The sequence below is a fragment of the Arctopsyche grandis genome, chromosome 5 (genome assembly GCF_051622035.1).
Source record: "Arctopsyche grandis isolate Sample6627 chromosome 5, ASM5162203v2, whole genome shotgun sequence".
NCBI lineage: Eukaryota > Metazoa > Arthropoda > Insecta > Trichoptera > Hydropsychidae > Arctopsyche > Arctopsyche grandis.
Genome location: NC_135359.1, coordinates 20,390,352 through 20,413,632, shown reverse-complemented (window position 1 = coordinate 20,413,632; position 23,281 = coordinate 20,390,352). Strand labels below are relative to the sequence as shown.

General features: G+C 33.7%; 3 protein-coding genes across 4 annotated transcripts in view; 2 read left to right on the top strand and 1 right to left on the bottom strand.

Annotated features, from left to right (window-relative positions):
• LOC143912203 (uncharacterized) overlaps positions 1-23,281 on the top strand; it is a 166,222-nt gene that overhangs the window by 14,429 nt on the left and 128,512 nt on the right. The gene's annotated exons all lie outside the window — the stretch shown is intronic.
• Positions 4,474-23,281, top strand: part of LOC143911806 (uncharacterized) — a 94,372-nt gene continuing 75,564 nt past the window's right edge. The window contains exons 1-4 of one of the 2 annotated variants that reach the window (XM_077430857.1): positions 4,474-4,819; positions 10,288-11,098; positions 11,172-11,285; positions 19,809-19,913. In XM_077430857.1, coding sequence (XP_077286983.1) covers positions 10,433-11,098; positions 11,172-11,285; positions 19,809-19,913 — 885 coding nt within the window. In that variant the 5' untranslated portion in view covers positions 4,474-4,819; positions 10,288-10,432. The remainder of the gene's footprint in view (positions 4,820-10,287; positions 11,099-11,171; positions 11,286-19,808; positions 19,914-23,281) is intronic. The other variant, XM_077430856.1, reaches the window with a different exon arrangement.
• On the bottom strand, positions 13,584-17,636 carry LOC143911807 (odorant receptor 67c-like). The gene is made up of 5 exons (XM_077430858.1): positions 16,634-17,636; positions 15,905-16,004; positions 15,711-15,821; positions 14,008-14,172; positions 13,584-13,790 (listed from the first exon to the last, which is right to left on the bottom strand). Exons 1-5 carry the CDS (start codon positions 17,608-17,610, stop codon positions 13,728-13,730), a joined length of 1,416 nt encoding a protein of 471 aa, XP_077286984.1. The 5' UTR covers positions 17,611-17,636; the 3' UTR covers positions 13,584-13,727.

The following is a 23,281-nucleotide window of genomic DNA, read 5'->3' as shown; positions in this document are numbered from 1 at the left end:
CTAGTCAAATGTGAACCGGTCACAGGACAACCGGTCGCTCTAGATCGGTCACACGTGATCACGTGATTGCTTTTTCGGTCTTTTCACTTTCGGTTCCGTGAGGGAGACCGCGGTAGTGTGGACGTAGCCATTGAACCGAAGCAAAAAAAATGGTAAACGGACTACTAGTCATATGTAAACCAGTCACAGGACAACCGGTCGCTCTAGATCGGTCACACATGATCACCCCTCACACTAAAACTGGTCACACACTAAAACTGCTCACATCCTAAAATCCATCCGATTTTGGGGTGTGATTAGTTTTCTCGTGACCAGTTTTAGGGTGTGACCAGTTTTCTCGTGACCAGTTTTAGTGTGAGGGGTGATCATGTGTGACCGATCTAGAGCGACCGGTTGTCCTGTGACTGGTTTACATATGACTAGTAGTCCGTTTACCATTTTTTTTGCTTCGGTTCAATGGCTACGTCCACACTACCGCGGTCTCCCTCACGGAACCGAAAGTGAAAAGACCGAAAAAGCAAATATCGGAAGGCAAAGATCGAAAATCGAAAGATCTTAAGTCGAAAGATCAAAAAAAAAAGGGTACTATGTATATATAATATATGTATATGAGTGGCATGCGGTGAAATTATCTCTCTTTTTTTTTTGTCATACAGCCTTGTTTAATGTGCGCGCACAGAATACGGGAGGTAAAGCCTGTTCCTCTTGTTCCTGTTGTATCCTGCTCGCGCAAATTAAGTGAGTATGTACCGTTTACCATGCACCCTTTTTTATCTTTCGACTTAAGATCTTTCGATTTCGATCTTTGCCTTCCGATATTTGCGTTTTCGGGCGTTTCACTTTCGGGCCCATGAAGTAGACCCACACTACCGATATCTACACCCGATATTTTCGAATTTTCCATATCCAGTTCCCATATTGCAACCTGTGGTTGCTATTTAGGAACTGGTTATGGAAAAATTCGTATATATCTGGTATAGATATCGGTAGTGTGGACGTAGCCAGTATCATTATTTTTTAAACTGTCTCAATTTGAAAATAAAACGATAATGAATTGATTATAATAGATATACGGCTTCTTTATAAGGAGTTTGGGATTTACCCATATTTATTTCCATCAAGATTTGTCATGGGTATGGTTGCCTACACTTTTCTTGAACACATGATAAGTGAGGCCGTAATTACTTAAGTTCTTATTTAGATATTATTAGAGCCATTTATGTACAAGTCTAAATCCATAGATGTCTCTTGTGTTCTTCAGCCTCTCGAAATACAGTGATTTATGTAACAAAAATGCTGCAATGTATGTATGTAATTAATTTTCTAGGAAGGCACATTGGGGTCTAAATGTCAGGCCTTCCTGGTATATATGTATCTGCAAAAAATAAAATTAAATTAAATTTCTTATATAATATATAGAAGTTTTATCCTATGTCAGTCTATTCTGACTGAGATTGGCCTTCATGCGCTGGATAGTCTTGTCTGGACCCGCCATCGTCTATTATTTCATATTCCTCAGACGAGAACCGCAGTATACTTTAATTCAACCATTCCTCACGGCCTGCGTTTTTTAAATTCGCTGGATGATGCCACTGATATTTTTTTCGAACTCTTTTCCTACGCTTCCTCGGTTACAGGGGTGGCAACCAACTAAAGTCTAGTTGGCTGCTTAACTTAGGTCTAGTAACTAGACCTATGTAAGTCAAGCAGTAGCATGGACTTGCTAATTTAATTAATTTTCATTGGAACAGTTCTAAATGCTTAGACGAAACGATTCAGAATGTTTATTGTAAGAATGTACATACATACCTATATAATAATCATGTATTTATTTATAATTTTTATTTCTTGATCTGTGTAGTACACCTGTTGCTTTGGAGCATTCTGTAAGACGAGTGTGCATGATGTGTGGAAAAGAAATTTCATTCAGCAAAGAGTTGGGAAGAGTTTCAATAAATTTTCTAAAATTTGGAAAATTCAAACGCTAGTATCGGACATAACATAACAAAATAAGATATTCAATCGTTTTATTTTAAATTATTGTTTGAATATTAATAGTTTTCAGGATTTCAATATTGTTGCCTCATGCAACAATATTTAAAAAAAAATGTACGTACATATATATGCATTTTTAAATCTCACTCATATGATACAGCTTCCACTAAAAAAGAGATAGAGGTCACTAATATAGTGCGAGTATATAATATAATATGTAATTTCAACGTTTTTTTGTCTAATATTTTTTTTATAATAATTATATATTTCATTAATAATTAGAAATATATTTCGATGTTGAACCATCATTTTATAGGATTTATGTGAACCATCGTTTAATATTTTATCTATACAAATACATTGTACATAGCCAGTACTCTCTTCAATAGACTTTTGCATGCAACGAAATAGAAAATTAAAATAAATGGGTATTGTGAATAGATAGTTATTTTTAGTATGTAAAAAAATTCAGAAATTTTTAGCTAATTTCACTTTGACTCATCATTAGACTTGGGCAGGGATCGGGGCACAATTGTTAATTTCTTAGAAAAAAACATGTTAAAAGCTTTTTACTCTCATGCTTTGAGCACTGATGGTACGGTCTATTGTTATTTACTGATACTGATAATATTTTAAATATAAGGCAGAATCAGTGGTGAATCAAGGAAATGGGTGGCCCCAGGTGCATTTGAAATTTGAGGCCCCTACTTCAGTAAAAAAAAAAAATGCTATCACCGTTTTTTTACCATGCTTTACGGTATATGGTTTTTCATAATTATTTTACAAAACCATCTTTTTTTTATTTATTTACTATATGTACTTGAAAAACTTACAGTTTTTGGAATAAAATAGGTACTATTTTAAAATATTATGTAAAATAGATATAAATTTTATTTATTCTTGGCTTACGAACGTATTGTGGACAGTGATAATAATTTTTAAGTTATAAATTTTGGTAGCAAAGGCCCATTTCGGGGCCCCCAAGATTCGGGGCCCCCAAGCGTGTGCTTATTTTCAATATATGATAAACCGCCGCCGGGTAGAATCCACTAATAAAATTTATGTAGATACTAGCTGAACCCGACATGCGTTGCAATGCCACAATAACGCATGCAATTCCCGTTCCGTTCCCGTTTCCGTTCTCGTTCCCGTTCACATTTGTCGAAAAAACGCAGGCAGCGAACACATTTGAAATTATTGGGTTGCAATTGCACTAATTCCCGTTTTTCCCGTTTCCGTTCCCGTTTTTGGGCGATTATTTTTCACGATAATCTTCCCGGACATGCATACAACTAATCCTGAAAGTTCCATCGTAATCGGTTCAGTGGCTTAGGAGCCTATTCGAGATACAGAGACAGACAGACAGACATTTTATATATATACTAGCTGAACCCCGGCATGCGTTGCAATGCCATAATAACGCATGCAATTCCCGTTCCCGTTCCCGTTCTCGTTCTCATTCTCGTTCCCGTTCACATTTGTCGGAAAAACGCAGACAGCGAACACATTTGAAATGATTGCGTTGCAATGACACTCATTCCCGTTTTTCCCGTTTCCGTTCCCGTTTTTTCTCATTTTTTTTCACAGTAATCTTCCCGGACATGCATACAACAAATCCTGAAAGTTCCATCGTAATCGGTTCAGTAGTTTAGGAGCCTATTCGAGATACAGAGACAGACAGACAGACATTCATTTTATATATGTATATACTAGCTGAACCCCAGCATGCGTTGCAATGGCATAATAACGCATGCAATTCCCGTTCTCGTTCTCATTCTCGTTCCCGTTCCCATTTGTCGCAAAAAACGCAGGCAGTGAACACATTTGAAATGATTGCGTTGCAATGACACTCATTCCCGTTTTTCCCGTTTCCGTTCCCGTTTTTTTTTTCACAGTAATCTTCCCAGACATGCATACAACAAATCCTGAAAGTTCCATCGTAATCGGTTCAGTGGCTTAGGAGCCTATTCGAGACACACACAGACATTCATTTTTATATACATATATAGAAGATAGAAGATATAGATAAAAAAGTGGAAAAATAAAATATCCTTCCCGATTATTATACATTTATACATAAATACATAAAAATATATCTAAATAATGAAATATTTGGTACATTTTACACTATCTGCTGCCAAATATGAATTATCTTGGCTTGACCTTGTGAATGATTTTCATTAGAACCAATTTACATTGGTTACAATGAACACATATCAGATGATTTTACTTGACATTTTCCTGATTCTTCGTGAGGACTACCGACTACTATACCCACTGCCGTTCCGATATTGCTTTGACTGGGAATCTCTCACATTTTGAAAGGTATCCTTCATCCCTTTGCAGGACTGGGCGTGGCGCTTCTTCGATGATGACGCCAGCCGTCTAAGCATTATCAGACAACGTTGTCAATTGTTGGCACAGCTCTTGATGATCAGCACTGGTAGCCGCCCACCAGTCCTGTCGGCAAATATAGCCATTGCCAAGTATCTCGCCAGTCTCCCGCGGTCCCTCCGCGCGGTCCACGCGTCGTTTTATCCACACTCCATACATTCGCATTTGTTCGACATTACTCCTCCCCCTGTTTTTTCAATTATTCGACTTGTGTTGTTTTCGACTGACGAAGTCCCGCTTTATCGTTTACTGTTTGAACGTGTGCTTTCGCCCCTATTTTCGAAGCGAATGTGGAGGAAAAAAACGACGCGTTACACGAGAATCTTCCAATTGTACTTAAAAAGTTACAAGAATTGACGCGACAGACTGATTTTTCACTTGAATAAGTGTGCGGAGACGATTTTTGCCACTCCGGTCTAATCTGTTTTTGGTTTGTTTAAATGTTCTCTCTATTATTATTGGAATGCATCCGATGTTTTAATATTTTATTAACAAATACGCCCCAATGAAGTTTCGCATTGATCGAAAGCGCTCGCTTATCGTTTATCGCTTGTCGACAGTATTATGTGGAAAACATCGATTTTTCCGAATAACAAACTATAAATGTAGCATCGTTGGATATTTTTCAGAATATATAGTTGTTTATAATACTTAAAAAATTAAAAATTACAAAATTAAAAGTACGCAAATTACCAAATCTGTCCGAGGAGTGAATACTAATTTCAATTACATACATTTCAATTTGCACTATAGTAAATTATTTTTCAGATCAGAATTTCATGACTTGCAATTCTTGATACACAATTTATCTTCCTCGAAAGCCCATGTGTAATTATTTTCTCTATTCTATATCTTTATCGAAAATTGTGGTTTTGTATCCATGTCATGACGTACTCAAATGTCAAGTGACATTGTTGAAACGTTGACCTTTAAATGCTTATTTTGTCGCATACGATATTGAATCATAGCTTGCAATATAATCCGTAAACTTGAATGAAGTACCCTTTGCAAGTAATAATTGAGTGAATGAGAGTCTTCCGGCCTATTGCAATTTGTTGAATTGAACTCAATTAGAGATATCGTACAAATTCTATTAATCCATTTCATTTCTACGAAGATCAAAAATGGTAAAAATTTAATTAGTAGCATAGCAAGAGCAGACAGGCATCCAACGCAGCTCAGCTGGTAGAACATTTTAGCAAACGATAGTTAATTGAGTTCAAGGATTTCTTTACGTACGAATAAAATTTTCGCTCAATATTTACAATTCAGAAAATTCATCGCGGAAAATTTTCAGCGGGCGAACGTAGTTTTAATTTATGTAAAGTCGTAAATTTCATTATAAATAATCTTATACATCGTATCAGCGATGAAATGTAAATCGAATATATGAGGATTAATTTTACAGGATGAATCAGAATTTTCAAATAATACAGATAGAATAATTCAAAAATACCACAATTCATCACAGCTTATTCATAAGTACGTTTTTCAAATATCAAAATTTAATTTTAGTCAACTTTGTGAACTCCTCCATGTGTTTACATTTTGAAATTAGTTTTATTTATAAAAAATTTAATTATGGACATCTTAATCACTAGTGAAAGATTTCAAGGATGCTGACTTCTGGCAACAGTTTTCAAATGCAAACATATTATGAGTCCATTAATATTGACGTCATACTCTTCTTTTATGTTTTTATCGCTATTTATTATATTTACGAGACAATCGTGATTTACAAAACCAAGAAGATTTATTGCCATCAGTAAATACCTATTAAATTTTTGATTAAGATTTATTTAGATTTCGATTATCTAGTACATCCAGGTACGTACTAGGAAAATACTCATAATTATCTTGGAAATTGGACATGAGTCTTTCTTTTGTATACCTATATATATAGATGACCTACGAATCTAAAATGCGTGGAGTCCAGAATAGGCGCAGTGAATAACTTGAAACTGTTCCAATGATTTAGATAAGTGTTCACTTCTAAATTGGTATCATTCGATTTTATTATTTTGCGTAAACACACTTTCGCAAAGCTTATTTAAGAGTCATATCATATGAAGCAATATCATTATAAAAAGTAATATAAGAGAAAGTCGATTTAGTAAAACGAACGTACATATGCACATATGGCATGTATAATATAATACGTTCGCGCAACAACTGCAATGTCACCAAATTATATTTATTTCCAGCGCATGCAATCGGTTGAATCACATTTAAATCACTCGTGCAAGTCAGTGTCGTTGAAATTTGCACATTAGAAGAATCTTCTGAATCGAAAAGCATTAATTGGTTGTATGTTTTATCCGATGAGCGTTTCTAAGTGTCCGTTTTATGTGTGTTGGTGGTGGTTGTCCTCAAAACGCTCTACGGATATATAAAATGTATATATATATATATATATATATATATATATATATATATATATATATATATATATATATATATATATATTTTACAAAAGTGGGTGTTTCGATTTTTATTCAGTCGCTAACGACCTACACGTCAACGATAAAATGTATGTATATAAACGTATAACACGTCAAATGAATACACCGAAGCTATTTTTTAAATTTTAATTCTCTTCTAATCGACTCATGCGGTTTTGAAATTTTGGTTTACATTCAATTACTCCATAGCTAAATAAATTTATTCATTTTAATATTTTATTTCGATTACTTTTTAATTATAAGGGTACATTTATACATACAATACATTTGTCACGCTAGATTTTTAATTGTAATAATTAAATATTAAATATGCGTAGATTTATTGTGATCATCCATGTGTAGAAATGTCATATTTTAGATGCGAGGTCAAATTCATAACCAAGCTTATGACGATCCATTATTTGGTGATTGGAAATTATTATATAATAGATTCAATGTACCGGATCCAATACTTACATATATTAATGATTGTCGTTTGTATATAATATTTACTTTTTCGGTGTCGATGTAATGTATAACATTGTTTCTGTGTGATTCTTTCTGTTTTCAAAATAAATTAATTAAAAATGTGTATCAGATTTTGCAACATTTGCAGCTATTGGAATAGTAATTTTATTTAATAAATAAAAATATATATTGTATGTATATGCTACAGTCTAAGTGTTCACTCCGGTTCGTTCATGAACATATTAGTTTGTTCATAAACGAACGTTTGGTTTTAGTTAAAGTGATAACAGCTAAAAGCTATCTTAAAATAGACTCACCAGGTGTCGCATGGAACTTTTAGCTGTCAAAACTGTGTTGAGTTGTCAAAACCTTTTAGATCTCAAAAAGTATTTAAAGGGAAAATCCTATGGAAACTATATATGACGGGCTGAAAACCAGACTGGTACAAGTGACATTTTTAAAAAAATCTGGTTTAAGTGCCAAAATAATAGCATATATGAAATGTTTTAAATGTTCAGCCCGTCATATGTACGTTACAACGTTGCTACAATTCCCATTTCAGCTAATTTTAAAAATAATACAGCCCAGGGTAAGCATACGTATACGGAGGATGAGACAAACGATTTAAAATACTTAAATTATGCCTAATGGTTTGTGCATGAACAAACTAGTTCGTTTGTGTTCACTATAGCTTTGGTATAGATTGGTTCGTATATGAACAAACTACATACATGCATAGTATGTTCATGAATGAACGAAATGTACACTTGGATTTTATGTTTTTAAATAATAAGGATCAGTTCTAGATTCTGAAAATGATGTCATGAACTTCATTATGAATTTGTTTTCCAAACACATATTAATTACAAACATACGAAATAAATTTATAGAAATGTATATAATAGAATAGATTGTTTTTTAAATTTATCTATGTAACATTCTTAGTTCTTAAGATTGAAAAAACTTAAAATTGTAAGATTTTTACCTTAAAAAATAACATTAATTTTAATTTGTATATCTGTCTATTGCGCCCTGTGCCAACGCAGCTTTACCAATCGCTACGTCGCAATAACATGTCCTACCTTAAAATTACAGTACGTAAATACACTTTTTGACAAGTATTGTGAAATTCACACTGTTGGCAGATTTGGTATGTAAAAGATTGAATTTTTAAAATGTCGGTTATGGTTGCACGTGTAGGAGTCAGGTTTGATTTGAATGTATGTGTATATTCTTCGGGACATTAAGTCCACCTTCTCTGTTCGTATCGATGATGATTCATACAAAACTTTATTTATGTACATGAAGATGAGAAAACGGATCTCGACTCGACCGGTGATAGTTGATTTTCGCATTCGAACTGTGCTTCTTAAATTTTTCAAATATTCCCAAAATAAGTTTGCTTGTATAATTAAGGCATAATCACACAAGCGGTAGTCACGATCGATTTCAATGTATGTAATTTTATGCAATGCATACTAAATGATCTTTCGTTGAAATTATAAGGTTACTTTTCGGATGAGGAAAATAAAATTTTAATACCCTACATACATATAGGATGAGTCAAATATGTGGGCAATTACAATGAAATGTATTGAATATTACAAAGTAATCCTGTTGAAACAAGATGACCTTAATACTCGTACTTTTATATTATATATCACCACCTGAAGAAATTCTGTATTATTGCGACCGTAGTATATTTTAGCATGCATCCTTTATTTCCGTCGACAGGATATTTTTACTTAATTTTTCTTTATTTTGCATGTGCTCTTACGTCATTTGTTAACGAGACTGATTTATTTGGGTCGATGCTAAAAATAAAAATATAAATTTGAAAATGGTTGACATTTGAATATTGTTTTTTATTCAAACTTGTAGTAGGCGTCGATAAGATTTACTTCAATTGTTAAAATACTATATTATTATTCATCTTTGTCGTGTAATAACAATAAAATCATCCAGGCATTAATACCTTTAAAGACGATAAAGAACATCCATATATAATACTATTTGTCATCAAAACATCATATCATTTTATTGAAGTTCTCTTGTATCTTTCATAAATGATATATTTTTCAAGGGTGTATATTTTTCACCGCACCGAATGTTAAAAAGTCGAAAATGTTCGATTACCATGCATACATATGAAAAACGGTTAGTATATATATCAGTGGCGTGCGGTAAAAGTCTCTTTTTCCGCGTCGTACATCCTCACTTAATTTGCGCGAGCAGGATACAACAGGAACAAGAGGAACAGGTTTTTCCTCCCGTATCCTGCGCGCGCATAGTAAAAGGGTTTTTGACAAAAAAAGAGAAAATTTCACCGCATGCCACACATTATATATTATATATTATACATATATACATAGTACCGTTTACCATGCAGCCTTTTTTTTTTATCTTTCGACTTAAGATCTTTCGATTTTCGATCTTTGCCTTCCGATATTTGCTTTTTCGGGCTTTTCACTTTCGGTTCCGTGAGGTAGACCCATTTTTCAAATTATTCAAATATCCTATGTAACAACATTGACGAATAAAAGTAAACATGTAGCTAAATATGACTTAATACTGACCTTGTGTTGATAAGACACATATATACAATTACTTATATATTTACTTTACCTATGTACGTAGTAACAATAGATGAAGTTTTGTGATCATGCGAAAATTCGAACTCAAGATTTTGACTGATTCGAACTCATAATCAATCACTGATCACGTTTTCATGATCTAGAAAAAATGTGTCTGTTTGTCTGTGTCTGTGTGTCTGTTTGTGTGTTTGTGTGTGTGTCTGTGTATTTTTTCATAATATTCGAGTATTTCTTGTACTGTATTAATGTACTCAATGGTGGACTTAACAATTGTACAGGTATCAATATTGTGCAAATAGACATTTTGAACGCTAGTCGTGCATGTTTGATGTAACGGCATTTATGAGTGTCTAATATCTTCCTCAGTAAACAATGTATTTATTTTTTCATTATAGGATACACCGGCGTCTCGTCTCCAACCGCCGATTCATCGGATGTGTCACACTGACACTCTGGTGACGAGCGAGGAAGGTTCTTGTGAAAAGTGACCGTGGACCGCGGAGACCAATCCTAGTTTGTAGTTTCGATTTAAACGACGAAATGGCCGACACGACGACCTCCGACAAAACGCAGTGCCTCGAAAGTCCACAGACGGACTCGAAGCCATCATCGCCCAAAGCCCCACAAAGGAAGCACAAGGCGAAATCTGAAAATTCGACTGAAACGCAAGACAACGGAGCTACGACTACTAACACAAACGAAGAATGCCTGACACGTCTAGCACCAGTGCCAGAAATGGCAAGCGATGAAGAACTAGCAGAAAAAAGCGAAGAAAACGTAGCTCAGAAAAGTGAAGTAGACGTAGTTCAAAAGAGCGACGTGGACGAAAATGATAAGAAAGTCGCTAAAACGAAGAGCGAATCGGTCAAAATCAAGCCAGAAAGTCCACGAACGCGATTAAAAATATGCGAAAGAGACCAAAAGTCGAAAGTCATCGAGCAGTTGCAGCAAGAGAACACTATTTTGAAGAAATCTCTAGAGAGCGAGCGGAGCGCTCTAAGAGAGCACAAAGCACACTACGAGAGTGAGTCCAGGCGCGAGAGGGCCGAAGCCCGCAGAAGGGAAGCATCCCTTGAAAGTCAGTTGAGGACTGCTTTGAAAGGTATAGCACCTGCTGTACCCAGCGGCCCCACGCACGACAATGCTCTCGAGGCCGCATTGGAAGTGACCAAAGCGGCCAACAAGTGTCTCCAGCAAAAGCTGCAAGTAAGATTTCAACTCAATTTATAGATATTTATGGCAATTTAATTTACTGGGTAGTTAAACTGAGCTTGTGCAGGTATTGACGGAGGCCGACAAGAGGAAGGTGGGTGAATTGAGAGCCCAGCACGATGCACACGTACTGCAACTGCAGCAACTGGAGCGGCAAGCGAGAACTCAAACTGCACAATTGGTAAGATCTTTTTTTAACTTTGAAATTTCAAACCTCAGTAATGTAAAGCCCATTTCAAAGCGGTGTGGAATATTGCAGTAGCTCTATGTGTACACCCTGTTAGCGAATGCACTTCAGTTTTGGTGAGGACGGTTTTGTATTCCATATATCCATATATAGCCAGCAGCATAGCTCGGACGTTAAGCTTCTGCTTACCGTCAAGAAGGTGCCGGGTTCTATCCCTGAATGAAAAATGAATTTTTCAGAGTATGCTGTTGGTCAGACCTGGATTTGTGACTCCAGGTTGATCGTTTCCTATCAGAGTTTGCCAATTTTCTCTGATTTCATTGTTGAAACGGTTCCCGGAAAAAAAAAATTGGCTAAAAATCCTTCCTACCTACTATGTCACCACTATTTGAAAAATTTGATTGATGTACAATAAAAATTTATGTACAATTCATAGATGTCTCGTTAATTTGCGAGTTTTTTCAGTGTCTCGCAATTCAACGACTTATAATAAAAATGCTGTATTTGTATTTGTAATTGGCCAGGAAGGCGCATTGGGATTTACCTGTAAGGCCTTCCTGGTATATATGTAAAATAAAAAAATAAAAAATATGTAGATTTAAACTAACTGACACACAGGGTGACAAGTGTACACCCTATTGCGTAGCTCTGTTGTTGAAATTTAATGGACTAAAGTGCTGTTGTAAAGTTACTGCAACTTGGTGTGTACACGGTCTAATACGCATATGCATAGTTGAAGAAAAAAATCCTTTCTGGCTAAATACATTTAGGGTAGTTCACGGAAAGCGGATGGTTGTAAATTAAAAAATACTCCATCAAATTTTTGTACAAACATTATTTATTGACATAGAAGTAATGGTAAAAGTATGTCAGTTTGAAATTTGTATGTGTACAAAATTATATCATCAAATGATGACCGTTTTCACAAATACACGTTCGGAGCCGTTTACGGAAATTCGCTTCCATTCTTTCCAGTGTTTCCATTTGTTAAATTTGATTTTCAGTTCTTACAATGTTGGTGGCTTTTATTCGTAGCTCCACAAATAAAAACCACACATGGAAAGGTCAGTCGAAAGCCAAATTAAAGTACAAATTAGGCGATTAGACACTCGACCTTGCAGCCAGTGAAATTCTGGCTGTATGAGCAGTAGTCACCTCCGTCTTGCTGGAACCATACATTTTCTCCATTGATTCCTCGTCTTTTAAGTTATGATTATATTCATGATTATTTGCATAATGACTAAATGGCAAAGAGTTTTTTCGTTCCAGACGTCAAGTACTACTCATTAAAAAAACGTCTGTCTTACGTGGACCAACCTGTATATAAAACTAACTAATTTTATGAATGGTTCAAAGTTTAGACAAAAATGAACGATTATCTGTAGTACCTAATATACATATTGTAAAAAAGTATTATTTCAACATATGTAATATGTGGGTCTACGTGACGAGCCGGAATGTTAAATTACCGAAAACGCAAATATCGGAAGGCAAAGATCGAAAATCGAAAGATCTTAAGTCGAAAGATAAAAAAAGGGTGCATGGTAAACGGTACATACTCGCGTACATACTCACTTAATTTGCGCGAGCAGGATACAACAGGAACAAGAGGAACAGGCTTTTCCTCCCGTATTAATGCGCGCGCACATTAATACGGGAGGAAAAGATCTTTCGACTTAAGATATTTCGATTTTCGATCTTTGCCTTCCGATATTTGCGTTTTCAGTAATTTAACATTCCGGCTCGTCACGGAGACCGGTAATATGTATGTATATATTCATATATCTATAAATAATATTGATCAGATTATTATTGAGTGGGGACCTGGAAATAATAACCATATTCCACGCAATTGAATGAAGAATCTAAAAGTGCTGGTCTGAGGCTTAAAATTTATCATGAGTAGTGTATTCTTTCTTATGTACTTATCTTCAATGGTAATGTACCAAAATTAGAGTGCATGTTGAGCTATTTTTAAAGGTAAAGTAAAGTATTTTAAGTACGAGTCGGCGGGTATTTTGTAATACTTGTGACACATGGTGATCTCACAGTACGTGATGATCATAAAAATATGATTTTTACCAAGAAGAGTCATAGAATGTGTCAGCCGATTGATCATTTCAATTAAAATGCATTATGTACAATGTACAGTCACAGTAATATCTACGATTTTGGCTTTATCATGTTTGAAAAAAAAATCTATTCCATTGTTTTATAATTTGATAGATAATATATCGACATTGTAAATTGTCAATATGCACCAACAAGTGAAACTCAAATAATAAGAAAATTCCTGATAGTCAATAATGTAATTTTTATTTATTTATTACATAAATACAATGTAACTACATGTTCATTATGTAAGACTAAATATACAGATTGTGCTAATACAATATAATTACCTTCTGAATTAGATATTATTTATCGTGTATCTCTTTACTTATCTCCAGACATGGTAGTAGTAATTAATGTGAAGATTTGATAGGCGCTTCTTATTATCTGAAATATTACAAATTGAAACTCTTATAAATTTTGAAACGTCAATTAATTTACTGATGACGGACAAGCTCAAATAGATTTTATTTTTAACTAGCCATGGAACTAAAAAAGTGTTCGGGAATAAACAGGGATGCATTGTTTATAAGAAATTACAAACACGTGTGATCTTAAATTGTATTTATACGAGAGGTGTTGAAGGAAAACTTGGAAGTCTTACAGCAACGAAAAGAGCGTTAGACATGGGTGCAAATTTTCCTGCAGTCAAATGCAACGGACGCTGCGCTTTGTGTTGCACCATCGCTATCAAACGACCCACGTGTCCTCCACGCGAATTCACTTCAAACCATTTGGAGGAGTATGCACTTATATACACCTTTTCAGCCTAAAAAAAAACAGAATAAAACGAATGTATACACGTATTTGCAAAGCTTCCGTATTTTTGGAGCACTCGAAGTGAATGCTTCTCAATATTTTTGATGACATCAAAATGACATTTCAATTTTGCAGTTAGATAAACATATTACATATATTGTAAATTTATGGAAATTGATCCTTGAACTTTTCGTTTTGATTAATATTTCGATTGTGGATAATTTACTGTTATTTGTTGTTTTTTTAATTGTACTGTTACTGCTTTTGAACGTTAGAACGTGATCGAAATGATCAATTACATGATTTCATGCCTCACGATGATAAAAATCAAGGCGTGTTTTCCTTGTATTGACATTGTTATGAAATTTTTTTATTTAAAATTACTTTTGTTTGATTTTTGCGGGAAATACTCAATTTTCATACTATTTTTTTTTGAACGACATCTATAGAACCGGTATAAAATACTTATGACATTTAATAAAAACGTATTGACAATGTAGAGCAATGATCCCAGACGTCGAATTTGCATGAGAAAATAATTTATATCAAGATGGAAATCAGCAGTGAGTCAACATTTTCCAAATTAGAAGTGTTGCCAACTAGTAGTTTGATTTTTTTTTATTTTAGAACCAAATAGAAATATTATTCATATCCAAATACGTAATAATTATTGTTAAAGTCTATTAAAATAATATATTTTGTAATCTTATATATAAAACAAAGACCGTGTATGTGTAGTTCGTTTCTGATTGGCTGTCGCTAAATATTCAAATAAATTCGATTAAAATAAATTTATTAAAAACAGATCACATTAACCATATTTAAGCGGTTTATATTACAAATACCGAGCGAAAATCAATAGTAAATTTATATTTAAAGAATTCAATTGAGTCACTCATGACGTGTTATTCATTTTTTTACACGGAAGATTTATTTTGCCAATAGATTTTCTTTCATACGGTGGCATCGTACACAAACTTTGAAGCCAAAAATAAGACACATAAACATTTAAAAAAAATGTTAGTATCCTATTCCTCAGTCTATTATACATATGTAGATTAATATGCAATCTACAATTATACCTGCGTTAAATTAGCATTAAATTTAAAGCAAGAGAATACATAGTTCCTTGTAAACTTCTAAACACTTAAATGGCCGATCGAGCATAAATTACACCTACGCAATATCAAATTTCAAAGTTTTAATGCTCACTTTAATACAATAATCAAGGACAACAGTCTAAAGCAGAGTTGCGTGACAACGACCGGTGTAAAAGAAAAACATTTGTCACATGCCATATATAATACATATGTGAAATGATACAGCATCGTCATTGTTGAACCAATCGTGATCGCATATTACAAAAGAACCGAGGAAAACCTAAGGAAAACCACACGCTCTCATAGGGTCGTCCTTCGAAAATGAGAGCACCCCCAACTGAAAACGAAATATGGAGAACGAAACAGGTGTTCCAGCCATATATGAAACGGAACGACTAGATTACACAAGTCGTTGGTAAATGATAATTATCAAAAGGAAACACACTACCTCCAAAGTGATCTCATTAGCGCTGTACGTTTGCGAGAAAAGTTGCCACAGAATTGAAAACAGAAATCCGAGTGTATTGAAAAATCTCATGCTATATATGTTGGACACGTCCTGAAATATATTATTGCACATACTCATATGTAAGTTATTTTATAAATGAATATATTTCGTACATAAATATTCTGAAAGCTTACTTGAGCAGTCTGTACCAATATTAAACCAATCACGTAGAAGCTGGACAAGGTCTGGCAGAAGAATGCATTACTATATGCATCCTGCAACTCCTTTGTGATACTAAAACAAAGTAATAAGATAAGTGCAATACATGTAATACATACTGATTCGGTCCCGAATTCGTCTAAAAGGTTGATTCGTTATATGTAGGTATTTAAAAAATGTTTTTCAAATTCAATTTCAACTTGATAATTTGAGTTATCCATTAGCACATTTATGACGCCATCGTCCCAGTAGAATCAATTTTAATTATTGGGGGCGTGGATCTCCTCTATTTATCTTCTAGCGCTAATTTCATTTAGCGAATGAATGTTTCTAAAAACATTTTACGATCCACAATATTTTAAATAGCAAAAAATGGAAAAATTCTGGGAATAAATACAAAAATAAAAATGAAAATACTAAGATTCTGGTGCAGTATTCGTACTTGCCAACTGGGTCATACTACAATAGACTTTGAAACATTTTTTCGTTGAATTCAAATATTTACCTGAATTTCTTTTACTAATTTTCTGATCTACTTTTGCGTTTAGAATATTAATTTATTCACATTTTTGAAATCATACTTTTCTATTTTAAAACGAATATATACCTACATATATGTAAGTAAAATATATGTTTAAATTTCACACGATACTTACATAAGTACAAATATATTATATAAAAATAATTTAAAAGTTTTTAGTTACCCTACGATCATTTGATGATATTCAATGGCTTCTTTGAGGCAATATATCATAGCTAAATTAAAGTCCTCCTCTGTAAAATACAACATCAATCTCGCTTTTTTATATGTGAAGTCATCATTTTTCCATGACAGCTCGTGCTCCACATCATTTGGTTCAATCTGATCATCACACCTTCTTATATCAAAGCGCAATTTTCCTTTTTTTACATTATCCAACTTTTGATATAGTATATCAATCGCCTTGTCGCCTATATTTTCCATGACTTTTTGCACCATGGTAAATTGACCACTAATATGCGTCATTATGGAAGCTATCATAGTATCGCATATGATTAGTGTACTACCCATCCAATACATACCGAAAACAGAATAAATAAAACCAGCAGCCCAGAGCAGATCCTCGCTCGTATCCCAAGGGACGTAAGCGGTAAACGGTATATCTCTAGGTATTTCTGCGGTAAAATTTGAGGCACGCACTTTCTTTTTCCGGTCAAAATCTGCAATGATGGAATAAATAGCCATACAAGTCATGGTAATCTCACCCACGATGAAGAAGAATCCAGTGACGACTTTAGTGCGGAAGTTAGATCTTTGTAAAATATGAGGATCTCCATTGTAACGCTTCGAATCTATTTCTAAAACGTGTACTATTTTTTGTATGGTCTTATTGTTTTTTATTATGATTAATATCTTGATTGTGGCGAATATGTGTACCCCGACCATAGTACAAGCCAGAAATTGCAGACTGGATTCCCTCTTATCCTGCCAAACTTTAATGGCGAAAAACGTTTCTGATGTTGTATAACCGATAATGTTGATACTGGTACATATTAAACCGTACATGGCGTAAAAGAACGTCGGATAGTTATTGAAATTGTTCTCATCGGGATGGTGGAACCTGCCTATACCCAAAATTCGTAAGGCTTTATAATGAAACCCGAAATATCTCGCTGGCACCCTCTCCTCCATATCGGCCATGGTCGTTAACAGTCGCGAGATATTCCAAACGAGGCTATTTATTAGATCGTTGAAGATTATATACATATATACATATACATATTCGATCGGTGGTTCTCAACTTTACTTTGTTGAAATTAAACTTGGGTAACGCGATAAGAGCACGTGTAACGTAATATAATGCAATGCCATACATAGTACAAACAAAGATGGAACCCCTAGTGTGAAATCTATTTAATCCGTCATTTTTGACGAGACGTATGCATGTATGTTGTGTTCATAAAACTCTTGATTCAGCTGTTATAGAATTACCAGGCAAATAATAATAACAATGTGCACGTTCGTTTGTACGTCTTATGTTTACATGCAAGAAGTTTATATATACAATTAATCAAGTACTTGAAAAAAATTTTCATTTTATCAGTTGTTCATATATAGAGTAAGGATATTTTGAAATATTTTGTAGACATTTGAGAAGCATTTCTCTTTACACCTTTGCCTTGCATAATTTATACAGTTTTGAAAAGTGGTATTTAAACACGCCCAATTGGCAGTAAGGGCTTTTCATTATTGAACACATTGAAATTATACCCTTTCGATACAAAATACAGTGATTCACACGTCAAATCACGGGTTTCAAATTTTGAAATGAATTCTTGTTTAAATTATACACTTCAGATTGTATGACTAGTTATTATAATATATAATTCAGTTTATTCACACGCTAATTTTTTACAATGATCAAAATATAATATTTGTATAGATGTATGTAGTTTTGTCTTTTAATTAAATGTGTATTGTATTGCATGTAAATTATGTAATAAAATTTTAAGGGTTTGCTTTTATTTTCCACAATATAAGTTGCGAATGTCAAAAAATCCCGTCAGTTATACCGATATGCGTAGTTCCGTTAGACAAAACTATGTACATGTACATACATATGTATGTAAGTCCATACTATTTTTACTTATTTTATCAGGGCTTTGGAGTCGGAGCTAGAGTCGCGGAGTCAGAGCATTGAGAGTCGTAATAAAAAATCAACTGACTCGGACTTATTTTTTTTTATTTTACTATTACAGAATGCGTCAACTAATTTTATTGAAGTAAATCCACTTATAAATTGAAATTTAATGATTTCTTTATAAAAATCATGAATTTAAATTACATTATAAATAAATTCATTGAATTGCACGTATTTTGATGTGTTTTTATACCTTGTTTTATTTTCTTCATTTTACTCTCATTTTTTTTATTAAATTGATTTGTTTGTGTTTCATGAAATTCATACACATACACTGTTTCCGTACTTACTGTTTATTTTTACCTTTTTCATCACCAGTAATTCCATGTCATTTTTTAGTGATTTATTTAATTCCTTTAATTTTTTATATTTAATTAAGTCAAGTTGGAGTTGGAGTTTGGAGTCGTAGTTGAAGTGGGAGTCGAAGTCGCTGTCGTTAAATTTTAAAGTGACTTCACAGCCCTGTATTTTATACAAAAAATCGCCCGACTTTATATCCATAAATAATATAATACGAGTCTATAATAATATAATATAATATTTTTTTTTTTCACTATTAGTGCTGATTCCAATATAACAAATCCTCACAATTATTAATAGTTCTAACTTAATAATTGTCAATGAGCCAGTATTAACTTACTAATAATAATAATAATACTTAATAATATTACTAATAATAATAATATTACTAATATTAATTAAAAATATTACTTAATAATATTACTAATAATAATACTTAAGTAATACTGGCACTCAACGATAAAAAAAAATAATCTATATTGGAAACTGATCGATCTCAGCAGCTGCTAAATCGCTTAATATTTGCCAATCGAAAGCAGTAATTTTCTCTCAGAACGAGCACTATTTAGAGGAGAAAATTCAACCTTCATAATACCCATATGACTTTCCATTTACAAAACAATAAAATTTCATGTACAAATGAGATTTAGTAATCGTAAATTTTAGACAGGTAACGATAGGCTATCCAAGTTTTCCTCTAAAACATTTTGTATTATTATAATTTATGAAATGAGACTGTTGCAACATATTGTTAACTTGTTTGGCGTTGAATAAAAGGTGATTTATTTAAATTTGAAATAAATGAAAACAAAATTTATTCAAATGTTTAATATTTTGTTTTGTTGTAATAAGGATATTTTCATTACGTGTATTATTGAAAATGTTCGTACTGTTACAGTTGGAGGAGTTGAAGGCCAAGGAACGACAGTTGAATCAAAGCGCAGGACGCAGTCCTGCGAGAGGAGCGCGAGCGACCCAAAACGCCAACAGGGGATCTGTCAAGGTAAAACATCTTCTCTTTTACTGTTCGTCACGATTTTATCTCGACATTACAAGAACCGAATACCAACGACCTCAAAAAAATGTACATAAAAGTCGGCGTTTCAAACGTTTCGAATACCCAAAGTTGGGTGTTGCTGATAAATGTACCTTATTATTTACGATTGGCATTAAGCAAATGATCAAATTACGTGATATTTCTTCGCCTCGTCCATTTCATTGGTTTCGATCCTAATTCGTTTCGTCAAATCGAGGGCGCTTTAATATAATTTAATATAACCTCATCCCACCATGTCATATTCATCATGAATACCCTCCCAAAAATTCAAACTCTCAAGCTTCACACTATTTTCACCTTCATCAAACCATACAAAGAGTACTTTCCATTTGAATTATAGCATAATTCAACTAGCATCCAATCTTTTCATATTTTATATGATAGGTATTTAGTACTTCACGTCAACAGCTCGGCACAATACAACACAGCACTGCACGTAGAATACTAGTTCTGTTCATACTATACAGCACGGCCCGTTTTCGGCAAGTTCATGCTTGTTTTGGACGAGTGCAATGCAAAATCGGCATACATATACATACATTACAGAGCGCGACGATACGGCGCAATATTGCTTGCGTCGAGTCAATATTGTCACAATATGACATTTCTGAAAATATTCATTATGACAATAGACATTAGCCAGCAATATGGCTCGGTGGTTGCATTTATGTTTAGCACCGAGAGGTTCTGGGTTCGATCCCATGCTAAATTTTAATACTGCTGATTAGACATGGATATTTGTGACTCCAAGTACATCGTTTCTTATCAGAGTTTACCAATTTATCTGATTTTCATGGAAACGATTCCTCAAATTGCCAAAAATATCATCCTACCTGCTGTCACAAATATCTGAATTTAATTTATGTACAATATGTAAAAATGTATGTACAAGTCTAAGTCCATAGATTAATTCTTGATTTCGTGTTCTTCAGCCTCTCGAAATACAGTGATTAATGTAATAAAAATGCTGCAATGTTTGTAATTAACTGTCTAGTAAGACGCATTGGGGTCTACGTGTCAGGCCTTCCTGGTATATGTGAAAAATAAAAATAAAATGACGTCACGCCATGAGTGAATATTTCCACAATGGTCAAAGAAAACCGATTCTACTTGATACGTTTCGGTAACATGTACTGCTGTATAGTATGAATATATTGTGTCGTTTGCTTCTGTTTCGGATAGTCACATATGTACATATTACGGAACATATGAATGTGTCCATATATAATGTATCTACTAAAGAAATTTTTTCGTACTACTGGTTACGTGCAGTTGTTGGCTTGAGCGTGCTAAAAGTTATATTCACACTAGCACCACACGTACTGGTATAGTAATATTCAATACAAAAATAATTATTTGGTACATTTTATATGGACACATTCGTGTCTAACGTGATATAGACGTCACAGAAAGTAACAGCACTAGCCGACAAAATCTATTCATACTATACAGCAGTACATATCACCGTAACGTATCAAGCAAACCCGATTTTATTTTGGTCATTGTGGAATTCGACGTGACGTCATATTAGCGAGTGAACGCGTACCAACGAAAGTGCGCATGCGCATATGAATATTTTCGGAAACGTCGTATTGTAACAATATTTATACGACACAAGCGATATTTCGCCGTATTGCTCTGTAATGTATGTATGTACATATATGTAAGCCAATTTTGCCTTTCACTCGGAAAAAACTTGCCTGTACGTGCCGAATCCGTGCGGTGCTGGATAGCATGAATAGAAACTGTCGTTTACGTGAGCTGATGTGCTGTAGTCGTGTTAGTATGAATAGGCCTTTATTCGTAAATACATCTTGCAAGTATAGTTGTAACTAAAGTTTTCAGATATCTAGTTAAAAATGCCGTGAGCCAGTGATCTAAAATCTTCTAAAAGTCTCGTACACAAATTAATAGACAGTCTGTTTTAGTACAATTATAATGAATTGTTTAATAAACGCTTTTGAGCTGATGATAGCTCATTCAGACGATCAATCACAGGAAAGCGAGTGTTGGTGAAACTAATAGCTTGCATTACACCTAACGGTTGGTATTCTGTATCCAATACTTATCATCTAAGTATTGATCAGACGAACGAACAGAGTATTACAATAGTTAAGCGAAGAAATTGAACTTTCGTGTTTTCTATACATATTGCAAACGCAGGTGCCGTAGAAATTAGCAATAATTTACGTTGTACACTTGCGACTGTATAAAATTAGAAAATTATTGTTTGCCATAATAATAGGAAAACACGTATGGTTGTCAATAATGCCACGAATTATATTGTACGTCTCTATCTACGTATGTATGTACGTACACGTGTATACAACTGTTTAAATTGCATTTCCAATTATTTTTTAACGAGTGCACGCATACACAAAACGCAACTGTGCACAGATTCGCCAATATTTATGTGCATGTGCTTCCGGTGTGCAAATCGCAAATTTCACCACCAGGAAATACATAGTACACAATTAAGGGAAATTAGCGTTCGTTTGCTTTGCGGGCTTGTGATAGTGCCAAAGTATGCCCTGTCCGTGTATATTTTTGCATCGTTGATTGTTTCGGTAGACTTTTTTTAGCACTTTACTATCCACCTGTTTTTGTCCTCTCACCTTTTACGTTATAATAATTGTATTTACAATCTTTGTTTATACAGAATTGTCTGCACATATAGCGAATGCTAATTTAATTATGAAAATTATAAATTGCCATATTTTGATTGGTGCTTAGTGCAAATTTTTGGTGCAAAATAATAGCTCCCCTATCATATTTTACAATGGGTGTTGTTAATTAATTGAACTTTAATTTTGAACATACTCACTTTCATAAAAATAATATACACTCATAACAAATATATCGCATGAAATATAAATGTTAAATATATTTAACATTATATAAATTATTCCAACATTCAACAACTTACTATTACTCTTTAAAATCAACAAATCACACAAAGTCATCAATTTTTTTTACCATGCCTGTGTTTTTTACTATTTTTTGTGATATCTACTTATACCATGCTTATTTTTATTTGTGAAAAAGTAATTTTTTATTTGTCCATATTTTTTTAACCATTTATACGTTTAAAACATTTCACTTCGCTAATCAGTCAGGCAATATTTCCTACATTCTTCCGATCGCTTTAAAACTTTGCCGTGTTTATTAGTTATGACGTACCAAGTGAATAGTATCTATGTATTTTAAAGATAAAAGTATTTGAAATAAAGTTAAGGTGTACCATGTGAATAGTATCTATGTAATTTTTAATTTAGTAGCAGCATCAAAGTTCAGTGTACTTAGTGAATACTATC